Source organism: Neodothiora populina (assembly GCF_041146345.1).
Source record: "Neodothiora populina strain CPC 39397 chromosome Unknown canker_contig_5, whole genome shotgun sequence".
Classification (NCBI taxonomy): domain Eukaryota; kingdom Fungi; phylum Ascomycota; class Dothideomycetes; order Dothideales; family Dothioraceae; genus Neodothiora; species Neodothiora populina.
The window spans coordinates 579,160-607,152 of NW_027191405.1; the positions used below are offsets into that span (position 1 = coordinate 579,160).

Below are 27,993 nucleotides of genomic sequence, written 5' to 3' on the forward strand. Positions count from 1 at the left end.
TAGTTTACTCTTAATCAAGAAGGCAGAAGAGCCAGAGCCGCAGTCTTTACTATCACAAGTCTGCATCCTGTCGTTTCCTCTTGCCAGCTCCCTATTTCCTGACGACGAGGCGAGGCACGACCCAGCCTTTGCACCACCTCCTTTCGGGGACAGGCAAGTCGACGCTCTCGATTCTCGACTTTAGCTCTTCGCGTTTCGTTTTTCCTACTGCCACTCCCTCCGCTTCCTGAGCAGAAGAGTCAAGATCCTTGACATCCCTGACCCTAACGGCATTGCACACGCCCCTAAGCCCCGCAACAACGACGCCGACCGCGACGGAACTCGCCAAACACCCCCTGACCTCCAGCGCCCAGCTGTCCTCACAGCCGACGAACGCGCCCGACTCGGGCGTCACGGCCGCGTAGACGCTTCCCGTGGCCGAAGGTTTCAGAAGCGATAAATCGGCCTTGACCATTTTGAGGCTGTTTTCTATGCCTGCGAGGATGGAGGCGATGGAGCGGGTTGGACGGAAAGAGGTTTTGGACTCTAGAGCTGAGGAGGATGGGAGAGGCGAGGGCGTGCCGAGGGTCAGGAAGGGTTTCATGCGTAGCTCGTGGCGGGATGAGGGCGTGCTGTATTTGTGTTTTGCTTGCTGGGGCTGGGGCTGTTGCTGTTGCGCAGTGGGTGAAGAAGGAGAAAAGGGCACGAGTGACAGAGTGGCGAGCAGTGCGTAGAGCGTCGATAGCGCCGCTGACAGGTTCTTGCTTATCTTTGCGCGCGTCAGCTGGATGCTGAGTTTCGAGCGTGAGAGCGCGATTTCGTGCGCGAGGGATTCTTGCTCGGCGCGCTGGGATGCTGGGAAACTGAGCGTTGACAGGCGTTCGGCGCGGCGCAGGGCGAAAAAGTCGATGTGGCTCAGGTGTTCTTGGCGCGTCTCGGATAGCCATGAGAGGAAGGCGTACATTGAGGCGTGTTCGTCTGGGAGATAGACTTCTGTTTCGAAGCCCAGGTGGATTGTGGTCTCGGCCATGACCAGCTTGTGGTTGTAGGTCCATGCTGACAGTGCGTAAAACTGCAGCGGCTCGATCTGGCTGACGAATGTCGTTGTTGGTGAGGGTGTTGATGTTGCTGTATGTGCTGCTGCCATGGCGGATGCATCGTCGATGATCGCGTGGATCTCTGCATCGATGATCTCTGCTTCCGCCTGTAACGAGTCCAAAATCGCCAGACTCTGGTTCAGAGTTCGCCGCACACGACATCGATTCTGAGAAAGCATGCGAGGGATGTTGAGATACTCGTCGAGCGCCTTCGACATGAACTCGTCGATCTTCCGTGCCACTTGATGTCGCGGATCGCTCGGCAGTTCGATCTCCCAGTTTCTGGGATCCAGTATAGCGTCGCCCGCCAGGACCAGTTCGCGGATGTCAGTGACGAGAATATCAATGTGGTCGATACTTGCTGCGAAACGCGATTCTTTGAACAGGATGCCTTGAAGAATACTGCGGGCGTAGGTGCCAGGCTGAGGCGTGCGAGCCGAATAGTCGCTGACGAACCGAAAGATGTTCGATGGACTGGGCTCGTGGACGGTGCAGAGACGATACGCTTCAATGTTGTCGGCGCATAGCTTGGTCAGTTTCGGGTATGCCTCTTCCCATGTGATGTGAATCGTCGGTCGAGGCGGAGCGTTGCTGGCCAGATGTCTCTGTACTCGCTCTGAAAACACCGCAGGGACGGGTTTTCCTAAGCCGGTGGTCGCGTTGACTTTGACGAGAACTTCCTGTACAGCTTTCCACAATCGCGTCTTCTCCGCATGGTAGGCCGGACTGAGGTTCTGCATGGCTTGAAGCATCAATTTGCGGAGCTCAAGACGTGCGCTGAATGCTTCTTTCAGATCAGCAGACAGCTCAAGCGTAGAGAGCGTCTCCGAGGCTTCATCGATGACCTCGATAATGGCGCCATTCTCAATATCACTTAGAAGATACTGAGTGAACGTCTGCGTCACAAAGTCCTCTTCTTCGTAAAAGTGCTCGCTAAGCACATCCGCGATGACGGAATCGCAAGACTTCAGCAATGCAAGACAAAAGGCGCGCATGACATCGCTGATCAGAAGATCCGGCTCTCTCTTGGTCCTGGCTTTGAACACCACTCGTTCCAGCGGCTTGTACTCCTGTGGAGTGATCGAGTTCAGATGCAGAGACGTAAACAGCGTCTGCGACAGCGGATAGCCGTCGTGCCATGCCATCTTTGATTTCGATCAGCTCCAAAACTACCACTGAAACATGGGAATTGTAACTTACTTCATAACACAGCATCTGATCCATGATACCGAGAATCTCTTCCGGGAGCATAGGAGTCAATGGATCGAAGTTGTCGACGGCCGCATCCTTTTCGGGCATCATGAATCCACTGTCCATCTTGGGGTCCATGATCTGATAATCAAATTAGTACATACCAAGGCACGACAAGAAAACAAAAAGAATACTAACCTCCAGAGCCCCGACCGACTCGAACAGAGTAAAGAAGTCATCTTTGATCAGCTGGCCTTGAACGAGATCTTGTTCACGGTACACACAGGTCAGCTTTTCAACAGCACCAAGTATAAGTATTATGCTTCTCGCAGAAATGGTGATAGTAAACAAAAAGAAAAAGATCGTCACACCTGCAGAAGCCCTCGTGAACGCCTCAGTAATGTCCACAGCGCGAGGTTGATTGCTCGAGTAAAACGGGGGCGGTGGCAACGACAAGGCATCTGTCACATATTCCGTGGGTTCGTGCACGCTGTCGTCTAGATGTAAGCGTGCTATGTCTGGTTGCATTATTGTTTTGTGTTGTGGTCTTCGGCGGACGGGTGGTGCATTTGGGGTGGGGATTTCAATGGTCCGGCTGGCGGCGGTGGAATGGAGGTGGGGGGGGGGGGGGACCGGCTTTGGTCAAGGTCGGAGAGAGTTGAAGATTGGATGCTCGAGGCGTTTTTGATGCTTTAATGAGACATCAAATACAATGACATGGCTAGAATTGAAATTTGCTTTCTGGCAAGAGTGAGTCACAAAACCAAGGTATTCACGGTACACGTGGAGGGTCAAAGTCACAGAAACAGAAAACGGGCACAAGATCACGTAAATGGGTGCAAAAGCATTTCGCCGGGCTTTACAGATGTCCAGCTCAACTCATGGCTGATATCTATACAATTGCCTCCTGACTCCCCCGATCTCTCGTCCATTCCTCATCGGCATGGCGAATGCGCTTTCAACACTTTCAGCGCCGACGATGCCCTAGATTCCATGCGCGTGCATTTCCTCCCTTAAGAAGACTGGGCGGGGGCGGCGCTGACTGCGGTAGCGAGAGACTTGCTCTCACCGGCCTTGCCGTTCTGTATAGGAGGATAGTCAGTAATTGTTCCTTGTGGACGTGCAGCACTACAGCTCTCTCAATCAAAAAGCATCTGGTCGCTCGGCTGCGCTCGTCGCTCTCAATTGCTTGCTCCTTCAAACCCCCGTTCCAGCTCCATTCCCGTTTTCCGTGCCCGATCCAAAACAAGGAAGAAAACGACTTACCTCCCACTTGGCGAACTTGAGGTCCATCTCTCCTCTCCTCTCGGCGAGCAGTCTCTTGTCCTCCTTGAGCGAGCGGCGGACAACGCGCGCTGCGACGGTGAGGTAGCGGTTGTAGCTAAACAGCAAAAGCTCTCGGTCAGTATGTACATTCGAGTATTCCGGTTGGACTGCGATTGGTCCGAAGGCATTCTTGTTCTCCCGCAAGTCATCCTTGTTCTCTCCCTCCATTCCGTCTTTCGCTTTTCCTGCTCTTGTCCTGCTTGCTCTTTCGGGAGGGGTGGTTCGGGAGTTGTGACGTACGTGAGACCAGCGGCTTTCCAGGCGGCAGACATGTTGGCGGTGATTCGAGAGGGAATGTGTGGTGTGGAATGGGTTGCGAGAGAGAGATGATGCAGAGGTGATTGATTCGCTGCCGGTCCGCCCAAGTCGATTGAGCTTCAAAGTCGGAGGTTCGCGTGCCAAGACTCGACGACTTGGACTTGCCCGGTTCGTCCAGCAACGTCACGTGCACTGTCTACTATCACTATTAAGGTGCCTTACCTTGGGTATATTGTTCCAAGGTTCTCTACCATGACATGGCACGCCTCCAGATCGTGAACATTACATGCAATTTTCCTCAACAAAATCAAGTACGGAAATGATTCAAGGTCTAACGCAGAATGCTGGTACAAACTAATGGTACATTCTCTGCATTTCTTCTTCGTCTCTCTCTGACTCTCCCTACATATTTACACCTTCAGGCCGACCTCGGCAGCGTAAGGAAGCACGTACAAGTCACCGACCGTCGACACACTTGCCTTGCCCTCGAGAAGAGTCTTGGCAGCCTGTGAGATATAGTCAGTAAATCGTGATTGATAAGTGTCGAATCGATGATTGCCTACCTGCTTGACGGACTGCTCGGTGACGCCCTCGTAACCCTTGGCGACATCGTCTATTTGGTAAGGCTTGCTGCTCTGCACAAGGCTGGAGCCGGTCAGCTCAAGGCCTGCAGATGTGCTTTGGCCGAACTCGAGCTCCTTGAACTTGGCGAGAGCGCGAGCCTTGGAGAACTCCTCCTTGCTGACACCTTGGGCGACCTGCTCGAGGGTCTTGACGACCTCGGCAGCGGCGCCACGGACGTCCTTGGCGGCACCGGTGAGAGTGACGGTCAGGAGACCGGCGTCGGAAAAGATGTTGCTGTCCGTCTCGATGGTTGCGCCGGGGAACTTGGCACCGGCCTTGGAGAGGAGAGAAAATCCGGGAGACCACTTGATGGTCGACTGGCCACCGAGGAGAGCGGCGAGGACGGAAATCTCGGGCTTGTACGAGTCGCCGTTGGGCAGGCTGGATCCGGGGAAAGCGATGACCATGGCGTTGCCGGAAGCGTGGGCGATGCGCTCCTCGCCGCCGTAGTACTCGGTCTTGGTGTTCTCAATGGACATCTTGGACTGCGAGGGAACGTCGGTGAAGAACTGGTTGACCCACTTGGAGAGCTCGCCAGACTCGACACCGTTCGCGACGACGGCAAAGTTGGGCTTTGCGTAGGCGGATGCGGCGAAGTCGGCAATGGTCTCGGCGTCGAGGTACTTGGAGAGAGGGATGGAAGACGAAGGGAAGAGAGGCTCGCCGAGGCCACGGTGGAAGGCGAGGCCAAAGGCAGAGTTGGTGGCCAGTTCCTTGACGCTGCCGAGGAGCTTCTTGCGCTGGAGGTCGATGACGTGCTCAATCTCCTCGTGGAAGACGTGCGCTAAAAGTGGGCGTGTCAGTATGTGTGTGTGTGTGTGTGTGTGCGGGTGTGTGTGTGCGGGTGCAGCGGTGGGTATGGATCAGTCTCTTGTGCGGTGCCACATACGTGCGTACTTGGTCTGCGAGGCGACCTCTGCGAGCAGCTCGACAAAGTAGGGCAGGTCGTCTCTGAGGAACTTGGCGCCGACGACGAGGCCTTCGCGGGTGTGGTTGGTGAAGAGCTCGGATCCGAGGAGCTCGGCTTCTCTCTGGATGCGGAGGGCGGAGCGCTTCTCGGTGTTCTACAGGAGGCATTGGGTGTCAGAAAGCAATACACAGACGCATTGACGGCGAGCGGCGCACCTTGAAGGCGTATCCACGGAGACCCAGGGTCAGGCCGGGAAGAGGCTCATATCTGGTTCCGGCCTTGGAGACAATGGCGAGCTGGGTGGTGGGACCGGCCATGTCTCTGCTGGCGAACTTGACCCCCTTGGCATCACCGGACTCGTACTGGAAAGAGCCAGAGGCCGGGGCGGCGAGGCCTCTGCGGTTGGCGGGCTGCCATTGTTGGCGAATGGCCTTTTGTGCCGTCCTGCTGATGGAATTGCGCGGCAGCATTGTGAAAGACAACAGCCTCCTCTTGCGGCGACGAGAGACAGAGGGGGAGGGGCTAAGACAGCGGAGGGAGAGGGATTGGGTGATTGAGAGGGAGAAGTTTCTTGCAAAGAGAGAGAGAGAGATTGCCCTATGCCTCTTGTGTGCTGGCGGTGCCTTTGGTAGAATGAAGCTCAGAAGGAAGTCGCGAAATGCCAAGGACTGGTCACGGAGAAGACCGGCCCGTCATTGGTTGACACTCTACTGTAGAAGAAAAATAATGCACGGACGTCGAGACCTGTACAGCCTTGAGGTATGTTATGCATCCGTCTGTGCATGCCATGCCCGGGCTTTTGTACAATATGACCAAAGAAAGAAAGAATAGCACTTCTCCGAGGCACGATTCCTCATTCATCGCCAACTCTCACCTTTTCATTGCTTGCTTGTGACTTCTTCCTACCTGAAGTTGCATCCATGCGTCGGCGCGCACGGTAGCATTAATCCTAATTCTAGCGGCGTGAGAGGTCCCTAGGATTATCGAATCATGGCCGAGGTGGGTTGCTGCGAAGAAAGAAAGATTATCTGACCTGACAGAAAGAGGAAGAGCAATGCTGGCGCATGCCACTTTCGTCGATGGTCTATCCATGCCCGGCCTCGCACTTTCCTTCTGTGGGATATGCGACTGCTCTGGCAAGATGCTGATTCGATGTACAGGAACATTCCCGCCTGTGTAATCTTCTCATCGAGGATGTCTATGGAGAGCTCCCCGCGGTACGCTTATGCTTCGTCTACATGGACACGACTGCGCAGGACACAGACTGACAATCAGCAGCAAGTCTTCAAGACCTTGTCGGTATGGGGCCGTCTCGATCTGCCCACTCTCGTCCGGAACAGCGAACTCTCTCCGAAACATGTTCGATCTGGCCTCGTCGTGCTTGTGCAGGCCCACCTTGTGTACCACTGCGCAACCGACGCCGACGACCAGGCCTTTTACGATGTGAACTGGGATGGCGCCTACAACATCATGCGCGCGGGCAGGATCGTTTCGATTATCGAGGACCGATTTGGGGAAGGAGCGGGGCAGGCAGTTTCCAATCTGTTGCAGTTTGGACATGCCCGAGTCGGCGACCTTGAAGATGCATATAAATTCGACTCGAAGACATCAGGCGCCGTGGATTCTGCTGCAGAACACATCAATGGCGAGGACATGCCCAATGGCTTTCACCGACCACAAAACAGAAAAATCACCACCAGAGCGCAGTTACACTCTGTACTGCATCAATTACTAAAATCTGGCTTCATCGCCAGAGTCGACCGAAGGACTTTTCTCGCCCCCGCCGACGCATCCAACGAGGCAGCTGCCATTGTGAAGCGTGAGCAATTCCCCGATGGCAAGGTCACGGGTCCCAAGGCGAGCGCCGCATTCGCGCAGGCCATGACGAGTCTGAAGCGCAAATGGCGGGACGAAGCAGACAACACCACCGCAGGAGTCAAACGCTCTGCTGCCACCAACGGCAACGGCCCCGCAGCCAAACGAAGAAGGACAAACGGAGGAATGGCCAATGGTGTGGGAAACTACGAGGAAGACGAGGAAGAGAGTGTTGTGCTTGAGGTATAAGGAATCGCCTTCCCCCGGTCTATCGTTGATTGACGAAACTAACTCTGCTACGACAGCGCGACATGGTGATCAAAGTAAACCACGAAAAGTGCAACGTTGCTCTGAGGAGTCAAGCCCTTGAGCGACTCGCCGCGCGATCCATCGGAGACGTGACTGCCAAAGTTTATGGCGCTTTGCTTCAACTCCTGGAAAGAAAAATACCGAGATGTCATGATGATCTGGAAGTATACGCGGATGAACAAGAAGAAGAATCAGCGCAACCCTCTGCCACGACACTGGACATTGGAGAATTATTAGATCCGTCTATCGACTTGACCACGACCATAGCCGAAGACGATGACATGTTCAACGGAGCTCGCTCTCGCGATGTCGACGAGGACACAGACATGGCCGTGAAGCATGAGAACTACACGAATGGCTTCGATACGAGCGCCTCTGCATTCGCCGACCGCAACAAGCGGCTTTCTCAGGTTGAACAACATATGGCACTACTGGCAGAACATCCACGCAACTTCTGCGCCAAAATCAGCACCCGCGGCAAGGGTGAATGGAGAGTCAACTTCCCCGCCCTTGCCAGATGGATGCAATGCAACGAGATCGAGCAGACGATCTCCGCCCGTTTCGGCAGTATCGCAACTCGTATAGCACGCATGTTGAACGCCAAGGGCAAGTTAGACGAGAAGCAAGTCGCCAATTTTACCCTTATGCGCCAGAAGGATATTCGATCCATCATGGCTGAGATGCACGAAGCGGGATTTCTCGAGGCACAAGAAGTGCCCAAGGACAATTCACGCCAGCCTAGTCGCACGCTTTTCCTGTGGTTCTTCGACATGGATAGATGCAGGCAACTACTGCTCAGCACTACGTACAAGGCCCAAGCAAGGATACTCCAGCGCATGCAGTTCGAAAGAGACGAAGTGCTGCCCGTGATTCAGAAGGCAGAGCGACTGGATGTTGTTGGCCATGAAGAAGAGTTCCTCACGAGCTCCGACAAGGCGACCTTGAGACGCTGGAGAGAGTTCGAGGAGAAGCTGCTTGTACAACTCGAACGCCAGGACGATCTTGTCGCATTGATGCGAGACTTCTTGGGCGAACAAAAGCTACCTTGATCCCACGCGAGATCTATTTTCTCTTCTCATACACACTATTTGAGCAGTGTCGCAATTCTCCGACACGGACGATTGGGGGGTCTGGATTTACTTGAACGTCATTCTGCATAGCGCGCGGCGTTCTTTCCTGGGGGGCCGGTGGGCTGCTACTGCTACAGGAACGGCAGACATTCCTGTGATATAATCGGCGCAACAACTTGGGTCTATCGGGCTGACTACATGTTGTGCCTGCTCTGTCAAGAGGGTGGGAGAGCTGCGACGCTCTGAACAGAGCCATCTACGCCGTTCGACGATCTCACGGAAGATCAAGCGATACCTTGTCATCGATGATGCTGCTAGCCACAAGACATGCTCATCATCTTGGACTCTTGTCATGTAGATACCCCCTCCGTTGCCTGCAGACAGGCAGAACCAAAATCTGCAGCGGAACAAAAAGAAGAAGAAATATCAAAAAGCACCAAAAGGCAAAATTATATTGCAAATCACAAAAAGTCTTTTCACATCAACACTACTACACTTCGCTTTTCCTGTGTTCTTGCATTCTGTACCATGTGCTTTCAATGTAGGTTGTGACACTATGACATGTGCTGTCCTTATTTATTGGTTCTATTTGTGGTCGAACTCCCTCTGGCGAACAAGGCTTGATGCACTGTCGACCGATTGCTGCTTTTCATATCATCCTATATACATAGAGAGAGGAACGTCAGAAATCAAGAGAGAGGAACATCAAAATAAGAGAGAGAAAGGGTACGTGGTTCCATCAATGGTATATGCGGTGATTTGACTCGACGTGATATATATGATACAATGCCTTTACCCTCGGGTTGTCTATCACTTGCCCTCTCTCACTGCAGCGACTCCGTTCACTTGCTCATTCAAAGGACACTCACTCACTCTCTTCATCTATCACTCCACTCAGCCTGCCACGCGTCTTTTCGCTAGATGGTTCTCACTCACTCTTCAGCCCAGTCCTCATGGCTCCCACAGCTTCAACGTCTCGCCTTGCCCTGCGCGAAATCTCCCGACTTGCGCTTTTTCTGCTGCTGCTGAGGCACGACACCACCGCTCCTTTTCGCTGGCCCTCCCACTGCTGCTCCCGCCCCCGAGCCCTCATCACCGGGGAAAACCCTCACGTACGTCATGATATACGGCGACCAATGATGCTTCTGCCTCAGCGGCGCGAGATCGGCGACAGATACGCTTTCGTCGCTGATGTCTTTCCACGAGGCTTTGTTGCTGTTCGTGTCTTCTCGGATGTACGAGATGTAGTGCCCGCTGCGCAGACCGCCGGCTTGGAGGATGACGGCTTGGAGTTTGTATTTCAGGGGTTTCGAGGCTGAAGAGGAGGGAGTGGCGGACCAGCGCGTCAGGTCTAGATCTAAGGGGATGTCGACGTGCTTGGAGTTTTTCGAGGGCGTCGTCGAGCGGCGCTCGAAATTGAATCGCTTGAGTTGAATGCTCAGCACTTCCGGTGCGTCGAGGATCGAGTGGTGCCGCTGGCGCTTGGCGTTTGCCTCGCAGCCGCCGTCGCAGCGGATCAGGATCTGGCCTTCCTGGTAGGCGGCGTCGATGCATGCGTCGAGCGACTTGCCCGTGATGGCGAGGTTGAGCCCGAACTCGGCCGGGTTCGAGGCGTCGTTTTGGTGCTCTTTGTGGCAGGCCGCGCACGTCCAGCTTATGCGGTGCTTGATCTTGTAGATTGCCGAGAAGGCTGCTTTCGGGATGCCTTTGCCGTTTTCCAGCACGCCCAGCAGGTACACGAGGAACAGCTGGGCGTCGTCCTGAGAGCCGAACGAGGTCCATGATGGGTCGGACTTGCGCCCTGTGGACTTGACGGCTTGGTCCAGCGCTGTCACTGCGCGGCGGGTGTCGTTGGGAGTGCAGTGGTAGGTTATCGCTAGGTGGCGCAGCGCGCACACGACGCAGGACTTGGCTTTGCAGTGAGTGTGGTAGTCTCCTCGTAGGAGGTTCAGGAATTGGGGCACGCGAAGGAGGTTCTGAAGAGTGCTTCGCCGGTAGCAGTAGTTCATTGGGTTGAAGAGGCCTTTGGTTCGCGGCGCTCCCACATCTGTGGGCCATGCTCTGGAGATTTTGCTTGCTGCTGCTGCTGCTGCTGTCGGCTTCTTGCGTCCTGCGCTGCCTTGAGACTCTGATTGCGATGGGCTTGCGATCGCCTGTACCTGCTTGGGCTTTTGCAACAATTGCTGCGTCTGGGGCTGGGGATTCGCTGGTTGCTGTCGCTCCTTGGATGCCTTTTTGCCACCTTCGGGTCCCTCCTCCAGCATCCCATTCGTCCTTGGCTTCTTGAGGTCCTTGGGTGGAGCCGGATCTGAGGGGCCCTCTTCTGGGCTCTTCCTCTTCTTGCTACCATCAGTAATCTCTGCAGTCTGAGTAACAATTTCGTTTGTAGCAGGCTTCTCATCGCTAGAACTGCCTTCCTCCTTGACGGGCTTAGACGACACTTTTTGACTCTTTACAGGCTTCCACGGCTCCAAGACATCTTCAACACGCACACTCGTGGCGGGTTCCCACAGCACTTCTTTCGGGAGTCCCGCAGGACGCTGGCTCGCTTCACGCATGCCTCGTATCTGTCGTTTCTGAAGAAGTAATTTCACAAAAGCGCGCTTGCGACAACTTATGCAAGGAGCGGACTGCAGCGTGTTCATGTTGCTATGGTATACAGCCTTCCATGATCGCGGATGAGAGTGGTTTTCCCTGTGCCGCATTGTGGGAGGGGACAATGACTCTACAATAGGTCCAATAGTTCCTGACAATGGCTGCTATTGTTGGATATAATCAATAGCTTTGCGCAGCCTCTCCGAATACACGCAGGATGGATTCTTCTGTATTGTCAAATATTCCTGACGCTTCGCTGGCGCAAATTCGACAAGTCCGCGCCAAAAAGAGTCGCGACTATCTACTATTTCACAGCAAAGATATTCTTTGTTCTGGCCGGATCCGGAAGTGGAGGTATAGATATATACTCAAGAGAGTAGTGGAGTCGCCTTTGTACAATTAATCCAATCAGTACGTTTCGCGGCCCCCTCAAATGTCGGGTCCAAAGGGAAAAAACGCCGTCGCAATGCGATCGCTGTAAAATTATATATAATAAGAAAGAGAAAAGAAAATGGCTGTATGGTTAGAGGCGCAATTAATTCGCCTCCAGCATCGAAAGTGCTGAAATAAAATGTTCACAAAAAAATCGATTGCAGGCCGGCGCACGGACTTGATGTCAACGTCTGAAGTGTATCTGTACTCGCAGAGCCGCATAGTCCTGTACTCGAAACACGCCGAACACTTTGTATCAATCTTACACCTAAATGCAAAAAGAACATTGCATGAAAGGGATGTTTATAGAAAGATAATGAGATCTTCTGGTGTTTGTAACAATTCAAAGAGATCAGTGACAGAAGCAGCATGAGACTAATATGCGGCCGCCAAGTACTGGACATTCCAGGACTGATTACTGCTTACCATGAAGACAGATGAGTCGAGGGTGAGAGACCGGTCATTGCCACAACTCGTGATAAGACCAATGAGCCAGTGAATATTTTCGAAAGAGAGCGATAATTCTTCTTCGGTAATGCCGAGTTCTGATAAATTCTTTCACCGATGCTATCGTCTTTATCGCGAAGTAGACACTTGAATCAAGATGTCGAAGCAGTAAGTGGCACGAATTCTCCGAATGGCTATGACAGAGACAGTTGAAGAGCTGTCGCGGAAAAAAGCAAGGCTGATCTCTAACGCTCCGTTCAATCATTATCATTGAGAGACAGAGTGAATCATGACTCATTGCTTATTCGCTTGAGTTCACGGGCACAAGACGAGGTGTCTACCGCTTCCAGAACCTGCTATCAATCTGCGCAATGGATAAGCTGATGTCGTAGAGCGAGTCCACGACTTTGTATGTCTTTCGGTCCTCTTCCGAAAGGGGTGCATTGCCGGGTCTGTCGACGACAATAGCCTTCATGCCTGCCTCTGTCGCAGCTTTGACTTCCTTGACGTTATCGCTCAAGAACAAAATGCCCCCGCTTGCCCTGCCGAGTCTCTGAGAGATGGTGCTGTAGCTGCTGGCTTCCATCTTCAAGCCGGCATTCGTGGTATCAAACCAGTCACTAATCAGTCCACTCAGGTTCAGTGGACCATTCTGCTCATCAGGTGAGCTCTGGGGCCGCTTGACATGACGGAAAAGCAGCTTCTGTGCAAAGACGCTGCCAGAAGAGTAGATGACCAATGTCAGACCAGATTGCTTCCAGTGCTGCAACTGTGGCTCAACGTCTTCAAAGAGCGGTGTCGAGTAGGCGCCATTTTCATAGCCTGCCAGCCATAGATAGCCTGCATTTCATATAAGCAACGGCCCAACATTCGTGATATGTCAACAACCAATTTACCTTGCAGATTTTTCAAGTAAGCAATCTTGACATCCCGAGCCGTCAGGTCTTGCACATGAGCCTCAAATGCCTCAGGCGATCCTTGGGCCTCCGCTGGGAAAGCATCACGGTAAGGCCTGAAGTCCGGCGAGTCCCATCTGTCTTTGACAACACTTGAGAGCGCCGTCAGTGCGTAGGGAAACTTTTTAGTCGCGATTAGCAGACCATAAATGCAAGAGTCAATGGCTGCATAAGCGGCTGGTGGCCGATGTGTTTCAATGCTGAACGGTGTAGATAGCAGGAAAAAGGAGAACAACACACGTGCTAGCAGATAACACGAATGCACGGGAGTGGAGTCTCAGAGGATTGTGAGTTCGCTAGTGAAAAGAAGCAACACGCCCCAACGCAAGGAACAGGGTGGATCAGAGGGAATGCTAAAGACATTGGTGCTTCTTGCTTGAGAAAAAGGTACTTACAAGAGTGTCTTTGACAAAGGAGATAGGGCAAACAGTACCCTCTGCGCAGAAGCTATCAGTGTCTGATTCATCGGTACAGTAGATGGTTTATGTCGGGCCGCAAGCCTTCGGTGTAGATAGGAAGCTGAAGTCTTATCTGATCATCGGCTGAGCGAAGACAAGACGTACCAATGTCTAAGACGACAGTATCGACTCCCTCGAGTCCTGGAAGCACCATTTTTTGATTATGTGATAGGCTTCGCTTGTTCGATCTTTGCGTGAACAGAAATGGTTGGTTGGCTAGCTGCGATGGGTGGCTCGAGTGGTTCTAGAAGCGGCGCAAGATTCTTTCGCTAAGGCAAAGTACTTTGCGGTTCGACAAATCGATGAAGCGGTTCCAAGAACGGTCCGGCTCGGCTTATTCGCGCAATCGTGGTCAGATTTCCAAAAGATACCTTACGCCAGTCGTCTTTCCTGCACTTCGATCGGACAGAATGAGCGGTGTGCAATGTTACCGCTACAATCGCAGGAGACCGTGATCGAGAAAGTTATTATCCTTTGACAGTGTTCGAGTCACTGCTACACTGCGCCAGCCATTGTCGAGATAAGCGGCAGAGGAGGAAAGCTCACTCATTCTCCGTGACCATTTGCGGGGGGTAGCGAAGCTATGGTGCTCATCAATGTAAGACGCTGCTCCAATGGTTCAACGTCCCTATTAATGGGTCCACAACGCCTAGCGGTCGCTCAAGTCACCTCTGGGCACAGGTTTCAGAATTCACCTGTTCTAGACAAAATGAGTGTCGCAGGTGGCGAGTTACAGTATTTACTGTTGACATGATTGCCCACCACACAACCGAATCAACGAAGCACAGAAATGACGAAGATCAGAGAAAAGGGTCGAGTGACCACTGACCAGTGATTGTGTATCTCTAGTAGATTCCACGACTCACACGTGGTACCCTTTGCAGCCATGCCGGGTAGCCATTTGCACTCAACCGTCAAGCACCCAAACCATGCCGTTCGATAGCCCAGGACAAGCGCAGAGGCTACATCGAGCAAGCTTACGACCTGCATACGGGGGCGTGCGATGGCAAGGTACCCGATTCGCGACTCCAGCACACCAACTCAGCTCGAGTCAGCCCACACCTACGTACTAGAAGGTCGGAATTTTTTCTTTTGCATTAGACTGGCTCATCAATTCGTAGACCACACTTCATCAAGTGACGACCATCAATTGGTATGTGATGGTACTTGTACACCGACTTTGCTCGACCTTATCTCGAATGATGCGTCCCATCCCCACACCCGCTGCCAGCCCGTTGCGGCCCTGAGTGCATTGACCGCGGGCATGGCAGATCAAACTGCAAGTTGGTAAGCTTGTTTTTAGAAAGGTACAGTACCGCAGTACGAAAGGTAAAGTGGCAGGTGAGAGGTACAGTACTGTACTTTGAACAAGTACAAGCATAGCGATCCCTGCGGGATTGGTAGGATGACTTATGCGAAGTGGTTGTACAGCAGTGATACCTTCGTACAGTTTGAGGTAGGCTATATGTTGATGAATTGAGAGTGAATTTGATGTCGAACTTGAAGCTGTGCTATATTTGCTCAATGTGACTATCAATAGTGAAGCTGTCCTAGGGGCATTACAGAGAGGTGGGCATTACGAGAAAGGATAGCTCCCCCTCGTATAAACATAGAAGAGTGAACATAGGGAACGCCAGAACTTTAGGTGGCCAAAATAGGAAACTTCCAGCGTTCGTCCATGTGTACTGTGTGCATACATGCTTGTATAGTGGCTTTGTTCCATCTGTGTGGAATATAGAAGGTCTTAGGATGATCGCATGCAAGCTTTCGTCAAATGTGCAAATCTGTGTGCTGGGAGATGCTGGGGGGGGGCTGCCACTGCACTGGCTGACGAATAATAAAGTGGGTGAGGTATGTACAAGCTCTTGTCTCAGAGGTTGGAGAGTGGCAGGTGTGTAGACAGAAAAGCACCACAACAATATGTGGCCTGTTATTTACAGCACCTCTGTCTGCACCATGTTTGTTTAGGACGATGATTATGTTGGTTTCCGCGCGCGGCTATGCAAAACAATGCAAGGGGGACGTTTCGAAATGAGAAGCGGGGTTCGAGGACAGTGTGCACGCTGTGCTGGATTGATCAATCTGGAGATTGAAACATCATCATTTCACTGCGGCAACAAAGCACGCAATGTAAATCAGCATTCCAAAACATTCCATGATTACCTAGTGTTGCAAGCTGTCCACAGCAGGCAACATAATTGCGCTGTCAAAGGCCATAGTAGCGTAATCAGGTGCTCTCGGAAAGGCAGGCTGGTTACCTTACCAAGAAAGACAGGCCAGGAATGACGGCACCCCAGATGACGATACCAAGATGGTGCCATGGTGGCTCCGCTCTCGGCGAACGTGGCCTCTGGCGTGCTTCGTGCTTCGAAAGTTAAGCTTGGAACCGCGTGACTGACGTTGGACTCATTTGGACTGGCGCCGGGTTCGAGGGGCGTCTGATCATTGGACAAAGATAGATGGCGAGCTCGACTAGCGAAAGCATTGATCAAGCGCCACCTGGATGTCTGGGCTGGCCAATTACCATGACCGATGACTGGGTCGGAAACTGGCATGTTTCTACCGAGTTCGAGAGCTCTTGGGTTCGGTCGTCGTAAGGTTAGCTTACTGTATAGTGGTCGTTCTGAGTGTGTATGTGTACTGTGTACCCGGTACTCTTGCTCATACATTCACCGCTGCCTATGTCTCTCCCGTTCCCTGTTCCTTCTTTCTTTACCCTTTAAACCATCTCAACAACCCCCCTCCACAATTGAATAATGTCCTGAGCACGCCGAAACATTTCTTTCCAAAGACTGCCTTGAGCATCCGACTCGTCGCTTCCCGTCGTCAGCCTCTCACACTGCCTATTTACCTCCCTACCTACCTCTTCAATCAGCTGTCTCCCGTACATTCCTTAACCCTACCGTTTCCCGAACGACGCCGAGACAACGACAAGACGGCGGCAGTCACTCTTACTCATCCACCTTTCTACCTTCCTAACTGCCTACGTACCTACCTATCTACCTCAACTCTTCCTCTTTCTCATCATCCGCCCCCCCCCCCTTTCGGCTCCTAAACTCGGACAAGCAAGCAAGTCAATTGAGAAGTGTTGAGCACATCATCTTGCATAATAGCTATCAGTAGTCAAGCAAGCTTCGGAAGCCCTACTACTGTGTCATAGCTGAGTCCTGAGACGCTTCGTACCTCATCGGCGCCCCGTATTTACAATTGGGTCCTTTGTTCAACAGCATCATCAACACTGCGAGGAATTGTCTGCCTTTCTGTCCCCGAGTATTGCAACAGAAACAAGACCTCATCTGGTAATCTCCACAGAGTCAATCGCCTCGTCAGTCGATCTCGTCACTACAGGCTCCACCTGTCTTCTGAGTCATACTCTACCTGGACCCGGCGGCACCTCCTCTTCAATCATCTCGCATCTCATTGAACACCCTTCTTCTTTTATTCATCACGCCTTACGACTCTCTATAAACAAACACGCAGCGAGTTTTCCGCTTTTGTCTCTTCTTTTTCCTCAACCCGAGGTTCCTTCGCCTACTTCCCCGTTCATCGAACCTCGTTGTCCGGACCTTTACAAGCACTACAACCTTTTATTATCGATGCAAAGAACGAACGCCCTCCTCTTCTTCTAAATCGTACCAATCCGGGCTTTGACCCTTTTCTGTTCGAACATATCACCCTAATCACCCAACCTGGACACCTCGGAGTCTGAAGCTTATTTCCCGTCTGTCTCCTCGTTTCAATCTTGTCCTTCTTCCTGTGGTCATACCCCGTAAAGGACCGGAAAAGTTCATCGTTCTGCTAAGCTCTTCTTCTTGGTTGTGGACCTCTGAATTGCAATCGGATCGTCTTTCGAGACTCTCGATCCCTTCCTGGACGTCGTTGCTGCTAGCGGGCTTTCTAGCTTCGTTCTTCTCCGTCTACAGCCTGCCAAGTCACCATATCGCCCGCAATGGATTGCATGAAATCTGACTTCACGGAGCACCTTCTGGATGATCGTTTCCAGACCATCTCGCCCCTGAACCATGGATCTTTTGGTATGGTCTTCATGGGTGTGGACATCAAGACTGGTCAAAAGGTCGCTATCAAGTGTCTCACCAAGGCATCTGCCACGGACTGCCCGGCATCCATTAGCATTGACGACTTCTCCGAGGAGCTGGCCATCCACTCAAAGATTGGTCATCACGATCACATTGTCAACCTCATCCATACCTTCGAGACGGAACACCACCAGTACCTCATCTTGGAGTTCTGCCCCAATGGTGACTTGTACGAGGCTATTCGCTTGAACAGAGGACCCCTCGAAACCGAGCACGTTCGTGATTTCATGTACCAGCTTGTCGACGCTGTCCAATTCTTGCATTCCAAGAACATCTACCACCGCGATATCAAGCCCGAGAACATCTTCCTGTCTGCCTCTGGAGACATGAAGCTTGGTGATTTTGGCCTTGCCACAATGGCCCCTTGGTCGACCGAATTCGCTGTCGGAAGTGACAGATACATGGCCCCTGAGCAATTCCAGCCTGTTCCTGGCGATTACGGCTACGATCCCGCCAAGGCTGATATTTGGGCCATCGGCATCTGTCTGCTCAATGTCCTTTTTTCCCGCAACCCTTTCGCCGAACCGACCTGCCGCGACCCGTTGTTCGATGACTTCACCCGTGACCGTCAATCGCTGTTCGACGTTTTCCCCAACATGTCCCAGGATACATATAACGTGCTTGTTCATGCCTTGGCAATGGATCCTCAGAAGCGTGACCTCAGCAAGCTTCGTGAAGCACTTGATCGCGTGGTCAGCTTCACCACCGACGACGAGTCTCTTGATGAGTTCTGCACCGAGGACCGTGACCCTGTGCCTGCGACTCTCAACCGTGAGCCATTGCGAACACCCTCGATCACCAGCCCAACCATTGACAATGGAGGTTGCTTCCCCTGGGCCAAGGCTTTGAGAGCCACATCGCAAAAGCACAGCCGTCAATTGTCGGTCATTCCAGACAACGAAAGCTACACCGAGGATCTCTTCCCCGATGCCAAGGACACTGGCAGGAGCTGGTTCGACACCGATTCCACCTCCCTCAACTCTACCGTCGATTCTTCCCTCAGCATGTCGTACAAGTCAGCCAACAACTCCAGCGACTACATCAGCCACGCTTCGTCCCGACCAGTTCCCATCTCCTCCTCAGTTCCTGCTAAGAGCTCCAAGCCTATGGCCATGGCGTCTGTCTACCGCAACACCGAGATCTGCTCCAAGAGCTGGAGCGACCTCTTTGAAGAAGACGAGGAAGAAGAAGAGCAGCGTACTTCATTCGAGGATGGCATCGAGATTGAGCGTGCCTCCACTGCCAAGCCCAGAGAGCCCAGTCCCCTCTCGGCTGTCACTGCGGCCATTGACATCGATGCATCCTCCCAGCGTTCTTCTACGCCTCGCTCTGGTCTGGTCGAACTGACGAGCACTCACATTCGTGGTAATATCTCCGACATGTCTCGTCGCAAGTTCTTCGGCCAGTCCAAGGGTCCCGTCGCTGCTTCAGCTCCTATTCAGCAGCAGAAGTACTCGCCGCCCTCGAAGCGTTCGCTCGTCGACAAATGGGCTGCCCTCGGCAACATCAGACGTGGTAACAAGTCACAGCCTGAAGTCCCAGCTACTCCCCAGAAGATTGCAGAGAAGCATGACAGCTTCACTACGCCCTTGACCAATCCTGCGAAGAAGACCCGCGAGCGAGCCGGCAGTTGGCGCAAGGGCAACTCGCCCGCTCCTCACTATCAACACTCCAATCATAGTGGTGTCAAAGGTACACCAACTTCTCATTTTCCTTCGAACGATTTATGGCAAACCAGTCGCGACTGGCGTCAACATCCTACCATTTATCATGATGTGTCCCCGATCTCGAAGACACGTGCCCAGCCTGTCCCCTTTGGGCAACAGCTCCCGAGATCGAACAAGCATTATGCTGATATCATGGACCATGACGACATTGGCGACCTTGAGTGGGTTGGAGGGTGGGACGCCCTCCACTTGTAGTCCCGAGAAACTACCAACACTTGTTCGTTCTTGTACACTTATCATCCAGCCTGTACAATTTCCCTCATTCCCTCAAACCGGAGCTCTGCAGCCCATGGCGTTTTCTTTTTTGTTATTTGTCCGTTCCCCTCTCAATCATAACGAGTCAGTCAAATGTTCTCAAACCAAAGAACACTTACGAGATCGAGCCGGATCTGTAGTTCATCTCTAAATCCGCTGGCGGTGTTACTCTTTTCCTTATTTTCCTACTACTCAGCATGGCGAAGGCATAGCGACGCGAAAAAGAGATATCCAAGGTCGATTTTCTTACACTCTTCACATTTTTTTCTTTGTTAGCGAACTGGGTACCGCACTCGGATAGTGCAGGTCGGGCTGGCGTTTTGTTTTTTCATCCTGGGCTGCAGACCAAAACTTCACATTTCTTTGCAAAACAAGCATTCGGTTTGAGGAAGGTATAAAAGCATATCAAAAAAGAAAGGATTAAGGCTTAGATAAAAAAAGGCTCTTGTCCTGGGGATATTAGATGGTACGAGTACAAGGACTGGTTTTGGTTAACAAAAAACACAAAACCATCGGACGAGTGGTTGTATGGGCGTAGTTATTCTTCGCGGACTCGCTATCTGTAGATATTATTTCTAGTGGCTTCAAGCCAGAGGAAAAATGCAGATTCTCCCACTTACCTCTTTTTCTTTCCTGGTTACATTGTGTTGTGTTCACCAGTGATTGATATGCTTTGTTTGTTTTGTAGTACACTGTTGATGGAAATATGGAATGAGCTGTGAGATGTGTACACCAAAGCTCCCACTCACAACATTGGACTCTTCTCTGAACCATCAAAAGCATTTACGTTAACACAGACGACATTGATACAGCTTCAAGTACATCAAATCGCTCAAGTAATCGCCAAGTTACTCACTGATGCAGTATATGTCATTATTCAAGTAGGCTAGGTTAGAGCGACATTTTATCGAAAGAGAGTATCAGGGTTGAAAAATAGGACAGGGTTGCCGTCGAGACGCTCACACTTGATCAGACTCAGGCAAAAGCTGCTGCCTGAAGTGTCCGTCACTGGGCTTGTTTTGTAGCACATGTCATTGACCCTTACTAGCATTGTCAGGAAGGTATAGTCGTTTATGCCAGCGCGCGATTCCACAGCTGTATCGAGCCAAAACCCGACCGTGTGATAGAGAGACGCCCACCAAGCGTCACTCAGGATGAAGACGGGGGATGCTTCACAGCTCTACCTTCTACAGTGTTGTTCCTGCCTCCCTCGAACCCTTCTAGTGATGGCACCATCAAGGAAATATATAGGCATTGATCACCCTGACACCAGCCTCCTTTCACAAGCCCTGCTCTGTTAGATAAGTGAGCTCCCTGTACCACGTACGACTACCATGTCTGGATGTACAGCAAAATACAACATGTGGTCTGATCTCCCAACAGCTTGGTTACAAGTTTATTCATCACTCACTATTCCTGAACAATGGAGCGTTGTGTAACATTGCTTGACTAAGTGACATCTATTTCTAACATGTCTTTACTTGACAGGTACAATTAACATACTAAATGAAAGGTCATATATGTCCATCCGATATACATTGGGATTTTCCAAGATTGGACTTGAGCACTAACACAGTAAAGATAGTAGTCATCATGGAGGGATTTGAGCTGTTTAGCATAGATGAAAACGGCAAGACTATATCAAAAGCCAAGGCCACGGCACGTCACTCCTCCTCAACATCTAGATCTTGCCGATACCAGCGTTCTTGGAAACGTTGTTGGCGACGACGCTGGTGGAACTAGGAGTGACGGCGTTGACGCCCTTGAAGTGAGAGAGGGCACCAGTGCTGGCGCCACTGAAAGCACCGCTATCAATCACCTGGTTGGTCTGGCAAGATCTGCCCAGGGCAGACTGGCATGCGGTACCACCATTGGCGAACAATTGACCCTGCATCTCGAGAAGAGGCTGATCAACATTTTGGAAGACGTTGCCCTCGGCCAGGACGAAAGTGTTGGTGCTGATGTCGAAAGCGTGGCCGCTGGGGTTGTCGTAGAACCAGTTGTTGACGGCGTGGACGACGGTGGTGCCGTCGGTGGTTGAGCTGATCTTGGGGCTGCGGCCACTGACGCTGCGGAACCAGTTGTTTGCAATGGTCACAGTAGCCTTGGAGCCGCCGAGGATCATGGTCCAGTAGTGGTGGCCGTTGCAAGATGCGCTCCAGGATGTACGACCGTCGAAGTAGTGGTTGCTGATAGTGACGTGGGTACCTGGTCCGTTGCCAATAACGACGTGTTGACGACCGATGAGGGAGGTCTGATCGGTTCGTCAGAATGATTCAACAATCTCGAGGTGAGTAGAGCTTACCTGACAGTGGTCGATCCAAACCTTGTCGGCATCATCGATGGCGAAGGCATCGCCACCCCAGATGTACTGAGGGTTGAGCTCGGTGACGTGCACGTTCTGGATAATGACATTGGATGCGCCGTTGGAGACGCGAAGGCCCTTGCCTCTGATCACACCCTTGTTGCCCACGCCGATGACGGACTTGTTGCTCTTGATCCAGAGAGGCTGGACACCGGCTTTGTCGTAGGTCACCTGGACGGGGGTTTGGTCTGAGCCGGAGCACCTGGTTGGACTCAATCAGTACATGGTGTGATTATGATGATAGCTCGAAAGCCTTCGAGATTGGCTCTGCGGGTTTGATGCAGGCAAAATGGAAATCGAGCTGTGTGTGATTCTTAGACCACGACATGTTACGGCTATGGAGACAGCCATGAAGTGAGAGAATAATGAAGGTTCATGAGACATACCAGTTGGCTCCGTTGATGGCATCTTGGCCACCGTTACCGACACAGGTGTTGGACTTTGGTCGACAACCTTGCTCGGTCACTTTGCCTTCACTGCTAATGAAGTTGTACCTAGAGGTTCGATGATCAGCAAGTGGTCATATGCCAGATACCCATCCTCTCATGGCTCCCTGAAGGAACATAGCGTTGAAGACACCGGTAGCATACGCTATCATCTCCATACAGATCCAAGGAAAGGGACCAGTTCAGACATGGAGCCAACAGAGGGAGGCTGATATAGGCTCTCTAAGACGACGTACTCCTTGTTCAAGACGATAACTCTAGCCACATCGTCACTGAGGTACTTCTTGAGCTCAGCGATATCAGACGGGTAGACAGCGGCGGCGTTGCCACCTCCTGTGGTGCCGGTAGCGAATCCATATGCCTTGCCCTTGACGGCAACGGCACTGCTAGCTGCGGCGGCAGGGGCGGCAGACACCTGACTAACAGTTGCTGCCAGCAGCACTGAGAGGAGAGAAAGAGACGGGACACGCATTATTATGGGGTTTTTTCCCTTTTACTACTGTTGAGAAGACAGTATGTGTAACTTTTACTAAAGAGTGACTGGAACGAAAGCAAGAAGGAAATAACAATGAATGTATGCAGTCTGTAGTAGCCTGCTAGAAAAGATGAAAGAGAAACTTCAAAAGAAAAAAGGGTGGGTGCAATAGTCAGACATATAGGTAGTATCATGGTCGCCAAGTGTATCTAATATCCTCCCTATTTTCTATTCATCTTTCGTCAAGACATCGCTAAGGATGCTCGAGGGCACATATGTTTCAGGTAGGTACAGTCCTGTCTGGACCCGCCTGTCAAAAGTGCCGGATCATCACGCAAAAGCACGGCTAATAACCATATAAAGCCCTGACCTCGTCCTCCTCCTTTATAGGTAGTACACTATATTATGCGTTGGTCAATATCATGGTGTAGTCAAACCTAATTCTTACTCAGGCTTGGCCGGCCTATGGTTTTCCTTCTTCAAGCATACTCATCGACGGTCATAAAAGATCTTCGACCAAACACGTAAACGCAAAGAGGGGGTTGAGGGCAAAATGACAGATTCATATATCTGTCACCCAATATGCCAAGAATCATCCACTATCCGGTAGAAAAGGCTCCCTTGGATCGTTGCTCAACTTTTGCTCAAACACCACTAGTTCCTTGGTACTCATGGCGTCAATTGGCGGATCTTGTGGATTATCCTTTTCTCATTTCTTCTTCGTTGCAGTGGACCTGGAGAAGGGGTGGTTGTTGGTGGAGAGTCTGAAGTGGCTTGTTGATGCCAAGATAGTTTCGAAGCGAAGATCTAATGTGAAACGCAGGTTTGATGCAAACGAACATTACTACCGACGTAAAGGGCCCAAGACGAGTACTTTATAAGAGATGGTCAAGCGCCCTCGCCTGAGGTCGGTAAGTTTATCGATGGTCAAAGGTCTATCGAGGTTCGCTTAACCGCTCATGCTCGCTATAGCACGATGCTCAAGACAGACGAGTTTACAGCTATAGATAGATCCTATGACTATCCACCTATTCTACTTCGTATTATCACTCTCTATCGACCCGTCCTATATGCGTAACGACACAATATAGAGCTCTATACTACTGTCTGTCCGTTGCGTATTTTTGGATCTTCGCTTGTGGCCTCGTATTCTCTTTGGCGCTACACCTGGCCAGCACTTAGCAGCGAACAGTCCATGCATCGAAGAACGCACCTAACACACCCGTTGCCGTCGAGTCGAGAGATGATACCAGATGGCTGTAACCCTTCGTCTAGCTAGTCGTCCACTTCATGTTCGTTGTATGCGGCTGTGTTGTTCTTCGTGAAGATGAGCTTTGCGGGCTTGTTGTCAGTAATGTAAGTAAGTACAGGTAGGTATGTATTGGGTCCCATGACGCGATATGTCAGGCCACACAACAGCGGCTCGTGAGGACGGTCGTTATCATCACCACACCCTCGTGTTACCGCGTTTCCTTCCTGGGCAGTTTTCTTAGGATATGATGCAAATTATCAAGCCATTTCATCACATACGGCCACAGGCAGCTGGGAACTGGGCATCCCGTCCGCTCTGCCAGACATAAGCAGTTGACCGGCAGATTAGTACTACGGTGGGTGACCACGTGGGAATTCCTGCTGCTGTATGTTTTGCGTTTCTTTTTGCAAGGCCCGAACTCGATCGCCCAGCTTGTGCAACATTTTTTTATGTTGATAGTGGATAGTTGAGCCGCAGACAGAGGCGTTCGAATAGTCTGGTAAGATAGTTATGCTCAAGGGAAGCTGTTCAGACCATGCAGTATCGTGACGACCGTAAGCTATACTGACACGCCAACTACGATAGTATCAGCATATGTCGCATCCTGGGCTGTAGTGTTATTGAAGACGTGTCCGTGATACTGCCGAAGTGAGGAAGAGATACCCATGATATTATCGCGACAATCAATGCCGTTCTCTTGTCTTTCACATACCCAAGCACAGAAGCTATACGCGAAAAGCCCAACCTCACCCAGCCCGAAAAGCAACCAACGTCCTACCAGACGATGCATCCACAATCGTAGTCTCAGGAACCACCCACTCGGTATGCTCCTCGGCGACGGCCTGCATCGACGCCTCGAAATAAGCCACAAGCAAATCTACATCCTCCTCCGCACTCCACGCAATCAACAGCAGCTTCTCTAGACCCTCAAAGCGACGGATCTCATCCCAGCAGAACGACGGTCTGCTGTAAATGCTCTCGTCGACGTCGAGGGTCAGGAACCTGATATTCGCTGCTTGGTGCGCAGCGCATTGGCGTGCTATCAGCGTTTTGCCCACCCATAGATTGAGCAGGTAATCGCTTGGAGCTGTAGCCGATTCCGTAGCCGTAGCAATAGTCCCGACAACCAAATCCCTAAAGCAAAGCGTGTCGATTGCATAATTGAAGTATACAGTCGGCGGCGAAGCACTGGTGCCAAAAGAGAGAATGTAATGCTTCAGTGCCTCCTCGCGGGATTCATGGCAGACCTGGAGCGCTATGGGCGCAGGAGCAGTGTTTCTTCTCGCTACCCAGCCGCCGAAACCTGCTTGTTTGGTGAAGTGGATCTTTACGCCGACGTTTCGTGGGCCGGGGAGGGTGGATCGCCAGATCAGTAGGCGGAGTTCAGCGGGGAGGTTTGGGAAGGGGGCGAATGCACCCGTTCTGAGGTCTCCCATTTTGGAGTCTTGTTTGCTCTGCTTCTTGATTTCAATGCCGAAGATAATTATGTTTCAGCTTCGGAGACTGGTCAGATGGAGGAAGAGATTCATGTTGGCCGTGACGGGGCTGACCATTTGGCCACTTTCATTGAATGAGATGGACGACGCATGCTGTTGATATGGCAGACTAGGTAAAGTGCCTTCAAATGGTGGGGATGTCAATTGCCCCGATGCTGACTACACTAATCGATAACAGGTCCTCAGGAAATGTCGTTGCAAGAGGTACACAGTTGACAAAATCGACAAGTTCGTGATATTCATCATATCTACAATAAATTCGTTCGTAACAATATATACATCTAAATGTTGCTTTTCTCATGTTCATCATGATCTACAATCCCATTCCAAGCCCATAGCGGCACTCTCATCACCCTCCCAGACTTTGCCGCAGTGATTCTTCTTCGCGACAGCGCTGCGCAAAGCCGTGCCTATCCGATCTGGTCCGGCGCCGACTACGTGACTTGCTCCACCTGCGATTTGTGCTCTTGAGGAGAAATCGTCCACAACATCATCGAGACGTGGGTGTGAGTGGTTGAGGTAATTGACTTCGAAATTTGGTGTACTTGCTTCGAGCAAAGCAGCAGTGATGGAAGGTGAGGTGGTAGATGCAGAGATTGGGAGCTCTTTCACGTCTGCATTGGCGTTACTGCTACCGCAGCACGTCTTTTTCACACTGCTCCTTGCTCCAAGCTGTTGTTTTTCATCAATCGACGAGAATCTAGGACGAGCAATGTCGGAGCTACTACTGTTGCTGCTGCTGTTAATGTTGCTCACTGAAGTAGGTGCCAGCTCTCTCGTGACAAAGATCTTGATCCGGAGACCCTCAGCTCGTCCATACTTCATGGCCTCTCTGAGCTCAAGTAGTTCTGGAGATATCCATTCTAGATCTCGAGCGTAACGTATAATCCAGACAAAGTCCATTGCGCGTGAAACAACATGTGCAGCCGAGAGGGCATCTTGCATAACAGGTAGAACGGACGTCACACCGGTACCACCAGCTATAGTCAGAAGATTTGAGGCTGTGGTGTCCGTCTTGCTGCCGCCGTAAGGGCCGCAGATGATGACTGGAGTTGTCGCGCTGTCCGACCCCACGTCATCCGAGCCAGATCTGGCAAGTTCTGCGACTTTTGCCGTGATACCTTTCCTGACGCGGATGAGGTAAGTATGATGCTGCAGTCCCTTCTTACCGTCGGGCAGAGAGGAAGGCGTGAAGGGATGAGACTGCCAGAGACTGATGGCAGGAAAGCACAGGTAGAAGTGCTGACCAGGTTGCCATGCTGCTTGAGCAAAGTCGAAATCAATTCGCAAGACCTCGCCGTCGCCGTTCTCGTCTCGATCACCGAAGTGCTGAAGTTTGGCGTGGGCGCACTGGAAGCCTAGGCCCGACGTTCCTTTGAGATAGCCGATATGAAGTAACCCGGTGCGTAGGAGGCGAGCGCCCTTGTCCAGTCCGAGAAGGATGATAGAGGCGATCATCCAGCAAGCCAGACCGTCCCAGTGACCCCAGCATGCGCCCAAGTACAACACAGCAATGACATAATGAGTACGCTTGAAGAACTCATACCCTGTCCATCGAATTGCCCAGCTGGTACTGAAGATGTAAAGAAAGGTGATAAAGGCCTGTGCCACGATGCCGAAAATGATGTATTGCTCGGAGATGAAGCTTTTGTACACTGATGGCTGAGGACGATAGAGGTTTCCTTCGATGATCGTCCAGACTAAAGTATGGAGAAATGACTGAATGAAGATAATGCGACCAGTCCAGCGGTGCAGAAAGTTGAAGTGTTGGTAGGGTACGCCAGTAATCAGCGAGAGCAGTGACTCCCTCGTGCTGAGGGCGACAGTGAAGGGAGTCAAAGCATAGGCCATGGCGCCTACACGATCACCAAATCCTCCCATACCGACACGCGTGTTGTAGACGCCAGGGTGCTTCTTGACCGGGGTAACCCAGGTCTTGTAGACTATACCGACAAGACTAGTACAAGTTAGCGAGTACAGAGCGGCAGGGGAAGAATGATACCACGCACGAGAAGATGAGTAGGTAAGCAGAAAGCGTTAGTAGAATTGCCACTTGGAGCATGGTGACTCTTCCGAACAGCCACCTTCCAGCACTTTCGGGTAGTAGCCAGCGTCTACCCAGTGCCCTCAGAGCCCCGAGTCCACGTCTTAGAGGTGTCTGTATATGAGATCGTTGACTGATCGTCTTGGCATATCTGAGCCAAAAGCAGAAAACCAGAATGCCTCCAAACACAGCCCACATGATGAACGTATAGAGCATAGAAGTTGTGTGCATCCAGTACACCGCATCTAGATACTCGCAAGTTCCTTGTCCACTGGTGCATGGTAGCACACGACTTGGATACGCCCAATAATGGATCTCGGTGGTGTTGGCTTCGCCATGAGTCTGGATATGTGCCCGTGGTTCGAGCAT

General features: G+C 51.7%; 8 protein-coding genes across 8 annotated transcripts; 2 read left to right on the forward strand and 6 right to left on the reverse strand.

Annotated features, from left to right (window-relative positions):
* Window positions 1-91: 91 nt before the first annotated feature.
* Window positions 92-2,795, reverse strand: AAFC00_005185 (uncharacterized protein; the record flags this gene model as incomplete). The annotated part of the gene is made up of 4 exons (XM_069344931.1): window positions 92-2,221; window positions 2,277-2,408; window positions 2,466-2,533; window positions 2,639-2,795. 4 exons carry the CDS (start codon window positions 2,793-2,795, stop codon window positions 92-94), a joined length of 2,487 nt encoding a protein of 828 aa, XP_069202762.1.
* Window positions 2,796-3,280: 485 nt separating this feature from the next.
* On the reverse strand, window positions 3,281-3,865 carry AAFC00_005186 (uncharacterized protein; the record flags this gene model as incomplete). Its single annotated transcript, XM_069344932.1, has 3 exons — window positions 3,281-3,349; window positions 3,534-3,648; window positions 3,834-3,865. The coding sequence occupies 3 exons, from the start codon at window positions 3,863-3,865 to the stop codon at window positions 3,281-3,283; spliced, it is 216 nt and encodes a 71-aa protein (XP_069202763.1).
* Window positions 3,866-4,261: 396 nt separating this feature from the next.
* On the reverse strand, window positions 4,262-5,855 carry AAFC00_005187 (uncharacterized protein; the record flags this gene model as incomplete). The annotated part of the gene is made up of 4 exons (XM_069344933.1): window positions 4,262-4,357; window positions 4,415-5,259; window positions 5,365-5,539; window positions 5,601-5,855. The coding sequence occupies 4 exons, from the start codon at window positions 5,853-5,855 to the stop codon at window positions 4,262-4,264; spliced, it is 1,371 nt and encodes a 456-aa protein (XP_069202764.1).
* Window positions 5,856-6,375: 520 nt separating this feature from the next.
* AAFC00_005188 (uncharacterized protein) lies at window positions 6,376-8,558 on the forward strand (the record flags this gene model as incomplete). Its single annotated transcript, XM_069344934.1, has 4 exons — window positions 6,376-6,384; window positions 6,546-6,602; window positions 6,664-7,443; window positions 7,506-8,558. 4 exons carry the CDS (start codon window positions 6,376-6,378, stop codon window positions 8,556-8,558), a joined length of 1,899 nt encoding a protein of 632 aa, XP_069202765.1.
* A 3,832-nt stretch (window positions 8,559-12,390) lies between these two features.
* AAFC00_005189 (uncharacterized protein) lies at window positions 12,391-13,621 on the reverse strand (the record flags this gene model as incomplete). The annotated part of the gene is made up of 4 exons (XM_069344935.1): window positions 12,391-12,893; window positions 12,950-13,130; window positions 13,405-13,445; window positions 13,573-13,621. The coding sequence occupies 4 exons, from the start codon at window positions 13,619-13,621 to the stop codon at window positions 12,391-12,393; spliced, it is 774 nt and encodes a 257-aa protein (XP_069202766.1).
* A 3,795-nt stretch (window positions 13,622-17,416) lies between these two features.
* Window positions 17,417-19,486, forward strand: AAFC00_005190 (uncharacterized protein; the record flags this gene model as incomplete). Its single annotated transcript, XM_069344937.1, has 1 exon — window positions 17,417-19,486. The coding sequence occupies one exon, from the start codon at window positions 17,417-17,419 to the stop codon at window positions 19,484-19,486; it is 2,070 nt and encodes a 689-aa protein (XP_069202767.1).
* A 1,741-nt stretch (window positions 19,487-21,227) lies between these two features.
* AAFC00_005191 (uncharacterized protein) lies at window positions 21,228-22,829 on the reverse strand (the record flags this gene model as incomplete). The annotated part of the gene is made up of 4 exons (XM_069344938.1): window positions 21,228-21,800; window positions 21,852-22,113; window positions 22,298-22,405; window positions 22,594-22,829. 4 exons carry the CDS (start codon window positions 22,827-22,829, stop codon window positions 21,228-21,230), a joined length of 1,179 nt encoding a protein of 392 aa, XP_069202768.1.
* Window positions 22,830-25,886: 3,057 nt separating this feature from the next.
* Window positions 25,887-27,993, reverse strand: AAFC00_005192 (uncharacterized protein; the record flags this gene model as incomplete). Its single annotated transcript, XM_069344939.1, has 2 exons — window positions 25,887-27,537; window positions 27,590-27,993. The coding sequence occupies 2 exons, from the start codon at window positions 27,991-27,993 to the stop codon at window positions 25,887-25,889; spliced, it is 2,055 nt and encodes a 684-aa protein (XP_069202769.1).